General features: G+C 35.8%; 1 protein-coding gene across 6 annotated transcripts; it reads right to left on the bottom strand.

Annotated features, from left to right (window-relative positions):
* Positions 1-287: 287 nt before the first annotated feature.
* Positions 288-7,423, bottom strand: LOC104109936 (uncharacterized). 6 transcript variants are annotated; one of them, XM_033659641.2, is made up of 4 exons: positions 4,433-7,423; positions 4,291-4,355; positions 1,325-1,396; positions 288-1,210 (listed from the first exon to the last, which is right to left on the bottom strand). In XM_033659641.2, exon 1 carries the CDS (start codon positions 7,288-7,290, stop codon positions 4,561-4,563), a length of 2,730 nt encoding a protein of 909 aa, XP_033515532.1. In that variant the 5' UTR covers positions 7,291-7,423; the 3' UTR covers positions 288-1,210; positions 1,325-1,396; positions 4,291-4,355; positions 4,433-4,560. The 6 variants fall into 6 exon arrangements, with proteins under 6 accessions (XP_033515532.1, XP_033515531.1, XP_033515530.1 ...); XM_033659640.2 differs by having other exon boundaries at positions 1,325-1,535; XM_033659639.2 differs by lacking the exon at positions 1,325-1,396 and having other exon boundaries at positions 288-1,167.
* Positions 7,424-8,065: the final 642 nt, after the last annotated feature.

Genomic DNA, 8,065 nt, shown 5'->3' on the forward strand with positions numbered 1-8,065 from the left:
AAAATATAATCCAATAGTTTCAGATTGTTCAAATCATCTCAAAACACAAAGTAACACAACTAGATTTTATTCTCTCCTCTCATGTTTTCCTTAACAAGTTCAGTGAGAGGAAATCAAGAAGGCACTTCTAAAAATAAGTTGCATGAGTTAAACTTGAAAGCAGGGAATGATTCTACCATTCTAGTCCATAGAAATATATGTTAAAAAGCATACACGAGAGATACAGGAAGGAAGGACAAAAATTAACTGTAAGAGCTTCTGGTCATTGCTGAAAACAGCAGTCCCCATTTTAGGTAGATGTATAATTTTGAGATATCTGTTTTTTTTAATGTTATTTTATTGGTAAAGGTTTTCTATTAATGTGTAGCAAGGGACTGCAGAATATTTACATGGAAAAGCCACATTACAGATTATGCAATGAGCTAAAAAAGTCGATCTTGGGCTAGCATCTATGTCATTTGCCATTGCCATGTTACACCAAAAAGAAAAAAAGAAAAAAAAGAGAGTAAAGAAATGCAATCTGTATTTAATGCCTAATTAAATACTCAAAAGTTATTGTGTTCCTTTCTTTCCATATGATCCACCAGATTGTAGGAGGAAGTGAATTCCATGTTTTCAGCTTGTGCTTTTCCGGCCCTTTCAAATACCAGCATTGCAGTAATTCTGTAGTTGTCTCTGGCATTCCCCAGCTAACCCCTACAGTATTAAGAATGAAATGCCAAATCTTCATGGTGGAAGCGCAATGAATGAAGATGTAATTAACAACCTCGCTTTGCCTTTCAAACAAACGGCACCTGCTGCAAAAATTGATCCCTCTTTTCTGAAGTTCTCTTGGGTTAGGCATGCTTTCTGTGCCACTAGCCAGGTAAACCAGTCCACCTTCAAAGGTGCCTTGTTTCTCCAAATGCCGCTCCAAGGCCAGTTTGGAATGCTGCCAGATTCTCTTCTTAAGTGTTGAAAACAACCTCTCACCTTACATCTCCCCTTTGCATCACTTTACCAAGTAAGAGAGATAGATTTAGGCTGTAAACACTGTTGAACTCCCAGTCGTTTATGTTATGCCTAAAACTGAAAGTCTAGCCTTGCTTTGTCCAATGATCCGCGACAGTTGCATCCTGGTTTTTCCCCCTTCTGAATATCTCAGAGTTGTCATACTAGTTACAGAATCTATCCAACCACGAGCAAAATGTTTACTATTTTACCACATGTACTGCTTACAACAGGTAAAGAAGATCAGAAAGGAAAAATGAAGATAAATGTTGAGGAAACTTAAAAATCATTATTCACATGCTTATTGTAGTTCTCAGAAATAGCTTATACGAACTTTAATATCTTGCTGACAAACAAAAAGGGCAAAGAGTTAACTCCAATCAGGAACATCCAGTGAATCACAACACTGCAAGTACATTAAGAACTCCAGTCATTATATGGGTCCGCTAACTCTGCTGACTGCTATCGTTATTTATTTTGGCTGCAAATTGCCCATATATCCACCTACTGGAAGTTTGCTTAAACTTTAGCGGATTGAGGTGGAGCTATAACATATAGGAAACAGAAACTGTAAGTGTCAAAAAATCTATAGACTGAATCTGAAACAGAATAGGAATAGATTGGGAGAATAAGACACCTACAGAGTGTTATTACTTTATGACAAGCTTCAACTCATTGTGATTCTCAAACATGGCAAAGACAGTTTGAAATTTCAACCATTAAATACATTTACTGTTATTTTCTAATGCAGAAAATACAACACATCCCAAATGAAGATGCTGCACAAAGTTACTTTTACGGAGATATGATATACCTAGAGTCAAAATCAACAAAGAGGAGCATAAGAAAGAAAGGATTTGAGAGTTAACATAGGAAAGGGATAAAAAGTGAGGAGACTTTTTTGTTGAAAATAAATACATGTCACGTTACAGAACGTTAGTTATTTGTGAAAAAACTTGATCGATAGATTAAGGAAAATATAAATAATCCCAAAACCCACACAATTTCAAAAAAAAAATTAAAAAGTACCTAAATTCACAAAGAAAAAAAAAACAAAATGAAAATTTGTATTAGCAATGTTGAATAGATGCTACTAAAACTTACTGACCATAAACACAAGACGTGCCCCCATGAAAAGAATCAACGCCGGTCAGTAATACTCTAAAAATTACAAAGACCAAAAACAACCCTCTACCCCCTCACAGTCTCACACCGGGAAAAACAGAAGGAAAAAAAAGTACAGATTACAGACCTATGACAGAGACAAAAATATAGGTGATATCTTTCTGACTCAATTCACAACTTGAATGCAATCCTATTGCTTCCTTGTCTTAATATTAGTGAAAATAGCAAATCCAATTTGATTCATGGAAATTTTCAAATTGAAGAAAATTATGACCAAATTGAGTTTTTTATACTATGATTGGAAGATAACAAAATTTTGGTTAAGGAATTTAAGCTAGCGTTTGGCCATAGATTCCCAAATTTGTTTTGAAAAATTGATTTGGGTGAAGTTTGGTTTGAAGATGAAAATGTGTTTGGACATCAGTTTTCAAAACATATTTCACTTTTTTTTTTTTTTTTTGAAAAAACATGAAACATAACTTATACCTACAAGTTCTAAAAACTATCACAAATACCCAACAGTACCTTCATCAATAACATTCATTATCATTATCACAAACCATAGTCCTGAACATAAATAAATTTGGTACAAAATTATCATTTTTATAATGAACTACATAATACACTATCAGATGACCGAGAAGACGAAGCAGCATCGTTACAAAATAATAAATGGTGGGCTCTTTTATAAAATACAAAAGTTTGGGACAATTTTTAAAAAAGGTAATAATAATATTTTGGGCCAAAACCAGCTCTTTAAGAATTTGGGTTTTGGGAATTTGCCAAAATATGGATAAAATTTATGAATAAACATGTATTTACCAAAACAAATTTGGCAAAATCTATGGCCAAACGGGTCCTAAGAATGGGAAAACAGTTTTACTACATAATCACAAGTTGAATAGTAGAATCTTGAGGCTATAATTAGTTAGCCTAGTTAGTGAAATTGATAATACTTGTCATTCTTGATATGTTACTTTTGGGGTATTTATTGGTTATACTTTGTTTTCCGGAGAAACCCAACCATCAGTGACATTTCTATACAACAACAACAACCCGGTGGGATCCCACAAGTGGGGTCTGGGGAGGGTAATGTGTATGCAGACCTTACCTCTACCGTGGAGGTCAGAGAGGCTGTTTCCGAAAGACCCTCGACTCGAGAGTAAGAATCAGTGACATTACTATGATGATGCATAAAGAAATAAATAATAGAAAGATAGATCCAAATCCTGCATCTTTCTTGCACTCATTCAGATGGACCTACAACTTCATAATCACAAATTGCCAAGAATCTTTTGTAGGCTGAGAGACTAATATTCCTTTTGTAGACATTTAATTGTTTAATCCTACAAGTGTTCCGGTCAGTAGAGGGACACAGGGACAAATTTTTAACGTGCTCAGAGAGCCTGTTTATTTTCCACACCAAGCAAAACTAAAAACAGTCTCATTTTAAGAACCAAATTAATTCTGTCATATTAAGAACCAATATTATCTTTATTCCCTCAGAGATATACCATCGAGACTATGATTCGTGCATCCCACTTCTTTGGTTGTTACTTTGTAGTTTGTATCCATGTCTATGGTTTAAAATTTTTTAACATGACAGCAATTGAGCATTAGAGATGACTATGAGGAAAACTACAAGAAGCTGCCCCAAAATGGCAGATCTCAAAGCAAGTAGAGTAAGCTAAGATGGAAACGCCTTAAGTTGAAGGCACTTACATTCCAGTCTTACGCCAAATTATCACATTCTCTTCGATCTCCACTAACAAAATTATCAACCAAGAGAACCAATTCCGAAGAGAAATCTAAAAAAACCAACCCCAAAGGAAAAAGGAACAGATAAGCCATGCAGGGCAGAGCAGATAACAGACCAAAGTCGGAAGAAAATCAGACAACAGAAACATAGAGGAGGCTACACTTATGCAGAAGAGTACCAAAAGAACACCAGAAAACAAACCTAGGAGGAAAGGGGAAAAGTTAGATTTATGACTAAAGAATTTCACTAAGAACGAATAATTGCAATTTAACCCGGACACCACCAGCATCCAAACAAAAAAAAAATAGAAAAAAGAAACCTGCATTTCAAATCACAGAATGTGCTTGACTAATCAGATCTGCACAATTCATAACCCGCTCAAATTGGTAGGAGGAGAAAGAGGAGAGAAAGCATACTGTGGTATCTGGGTAACAACTTCAGGGCTCAATGAGCTACTCTTTGCCGTCACGGAATCCATAAACTGCAAAATTAAAGTTTATTATCAATAAAAATAAGAGTTATTAGAAAGATAAATGTATGAGAAAATTGATATCTTACATTCATTGTCAAACTCTTTGATGTTCAACCTGCCATCTCAATCTGGTACACATGGTCCCTCCTTGAAAGTACCATTTGTTGGAGAGTGTTGGATACCCCTAACTGTGCTTCACTGAAACAATCCCCTTTCAACCACTTAAATACTCTTGATACAACTGAAAGCTTTTCTGGAAACCTAAGTCCTTTTGTTTCAACAACTTAAACGTTTCCAGCTCATTTGCCTGCAGTATGATGAAACTATCATTGAATTTGAGCTCTACTGGGCACCCCTCATCGAACAACTCCATTCCTGTCAGCTCTTTGCTAGCACTTGAGACAGGTTCTTGGTGGTTTTTATAGATGAAGGATGTAAATCTTTTATCAGGTTCTACTCCGACAGAGTCCATTTTAGAGATATTACAGTCAGAGAATGCCACAGGTTCATGCAAACAGAGAGGCTTCATTTTTTCAATCACACTGCTAGGGCATTCAGTATCTGCATCAACGGAAACTGAACAGCCATCACCAGGCTCAGTACCAGTGTGTGACAGACCGATTTCATGGGCCACCTTCATAACTTTATCACTCTGAAGCCTAAATTCAGCATCAAGTGGCAATATATCTCTTTCTGCTATTTGAAGGCTATAAAGAGCCACCAGAAAAGGAGGAGGAAGAATTGGAGCAGAAGAAGAACTAGGAGACTGAACTTTTTCTGATGTCTCATCAATACAACATTTATGCAAGGGAAAAGGCAGTGGATATAGTTTGTCCAAAATATCAAACAATTCTAGAGAACCTTTCTTTGGTTTCAGGTGAACTTCAGGGAATCTTGACAAGGCAGAAAAAGTCAGCCCTAGAAGAGTATTCGGCAAACTGGCGCAAATGCTTTCTATAGAAATCTCATAAATGCTTGCGGGAAAGCTGATACCTCTGATAACATCAAAAACGGTTTGAGATGGCCTCAGTCTTGTGATGCCACATTCTTTAAGCTTCTGACATATTTGCAGGTGGATCTCTGCTGGATTTTCTTCGGATTCCTTTTGGTTGTCTATGTGTTTCCTACTAAGGATTTTAGTTAGTTTTCCATTTAGATACCCTTTTAGAAAGTCAAGGTTCAGGTAGTAAGATTTCTTTTTCAATTCCAACTCTCCGATACTCATATCATACAGAAGGTTATTTTCAGAGCACAGAGATTTCCCTCCATAAGGTGATTCTGACCTTTCTTCAGAGTCCCATGCTGCAGTGTATCTCTGAGCTTCTAAACTGCCACATGACATTAATCTTACAAGCAAAAACCCAACAGAATTATCAGTATCAACTAATTGGATAGGAAGGCCATTATTGAGAATACCAAACCCCAAAACAAGGACTTCCTTTTGCCTCCAATTAATCCAATCAGGAAGAATGTCTTTAGAGAAATCTGCTCTCATAAGACAACTTTCACAACAACAATCACGACCAGAAAGTGAGAGGCTTGAAGGTTTGCTCCAAGCATATACCGATTTACTGAGCTTCGACATTTCAGGAAACTCACGGCCGTGATTGCTACCTGGCCCATAGCAGAATAGAGCAAATTCACTGTCCCAAAATGATCCTACCAAAATGCAACGCCCTGATTCGGTCGCCCATGCCCATTTATCATCTATTGAGCTTGGCCTAAGGTCTGACAATCTTAAAACAATCATGTAACCTGGATTATTCAGGCCATGTACCCACCGCAACAATGGCATTAATGGCTTCCTCACATCACAAAGAAGAAGCATGCGACCAGAAACTACAGCAAAACAAAAGGGATCAGACTCCACTCTAGAGAGTGCAAGAAATCTATCACTTCTACCCAACGACACTGCCTCAATCTTTAGCAAGGTGCAGACTTTGCACTTCTCCGACCTCAAATCCACCAAAAACACAGCCCTTGAATTGGCAACAATCAAAATCTTCGGATGCCAGCTAAATTCACAGCTTAGCCACTCTCCATCTCTATCCAACTTATCCCACAAAACCTGCAATTTCTTCCCTTGCAATACATCACAAGCAAACAAAGTCCGACTCCTCATGCAAGAACCCATATCAAACAAGTACAAGTTCCCATTTTCCAACAACACAACACACTCTTCTCTCAAATGTGGACTCCAACAAGCATGAGAAACAGCACAACCCTTAAACAAGTTTCTATCAGCACTACCCATATAATCTACCGTAACACTGCCAACACCTTTAACCCCCATCTTCACACTATACCAATAAACAGAATACAAAGTACAAACCAATAAATACCCAAAAGTAGATAAACAAGCACTATCATCAATTTCACTAACAGTAACTGGGTTTACTAATAACCTCAAAATCCTACAATTCAACTTGTGATTATGCACTAACAAAGATTTCCCATTCTTAAATTTCTTAACCACAACTTGTTTATCCTCAAAACATAGTATAAAATACCCAACTTGGTCATAATTTTCCCCAGTTGGAAAAAATCCAAGAACCGAATTAGGTTTGTTAGTTTCACCAATATTAGGGCAAGGGAGCAATTGGATTGCATTAAAGTTGTGAATTGATTCAGAAACCTGTGGAGTAATAAACTGTGTAGCAATTGAAGAAGCTGTAGAAGGAAGTGTACTACTTGAAGTTTGTAGAAATTTTGGTAGAGAAAACTCAGGAACTGGAGGAGGAAGCCGAGTTGATAACAATGGCGACCGGAGGAGTAGTCTTAGGGTTTCTGCACATGGCTTGAAAATGAAAGGGCCAATTGGACTATCAATACGGCGTCGTTTTGAGGAGGATTTTTCTTCATGTGAATAATTTGATAGTAGAAGTGGTGGCGAATAGGATGAAGATATAGGCCATAGAGACTTCCACTCGTCCGAGAATTCCATTGCCGGCGGAGTTCCGGCAGGTGAACGGCGGGAGAAGAAGCTTTTGATTTCAGGGAGAGCAACGAAGCAAAGAATGAAGGGAGTATTGAAAAAATGAAAATTCCATATTTGGTCCCAAAACTTCTCCTAATACAAGTTTGAGACCAAATCTATCTTATGGAAAAGCAAATCAACGTGATGCAGAATAAAAATTCAACAAGTATCAAGTTTTAGGATAATGTTAGTTAGGTTAGTTAATAATTAATTACTTTTTTTAATTTGAATTAAAAATAATTAAATATTAATATATTTCTAAGGAAACTATCACACACAGACACACACATATATATATATATATGTATGTATATATATATATATATATGTATGTATACATACATATATATATATATATATACATACATATATATAAATATATATATATAATAAATAAATAACTTTAATGTAGAGATATATAAAATGACAAGAATAATTTATTTTTTGAGATGAGAAAGGTTTTGAATAATAATTCATGTGGTCATGCTATATGGATAAGATCATATAACTAAAAATATTAGAATAGATAAAACTAAAGACAAAACATAAACAATAACTTCAAATAAATAACTTTAATGTAGAGATATATAAAATGACAAGAATAATTTAATTTTTGAGATGAGAAAGGTTTTGAATAATAATTCATGTGGTCATGCTATATGGATAAGATCATATAACTAAAAATATTAGAATAGATAAAACTAAAGACAAAACATAAACAATAACTTCAAGAAATAAATAA

The sequence above is a fragment of the Nicotiana tomentosiformis genome, chromosome 1 (assembly GCF_000390325.3).
Source record: "Nicotiana tomentosiformis chromosome 1, ASM39032v3, whole genome shotgun sequence".
In the NCBI taxonomy this organism is placed as follows: domain Eukaryota; kingdom Viridiplantae; phylum Streptophyta; class Magnoliopsida; order Solanales; family Solanaceae; genus Nicotiana; species Nicotiana tomentosiformis.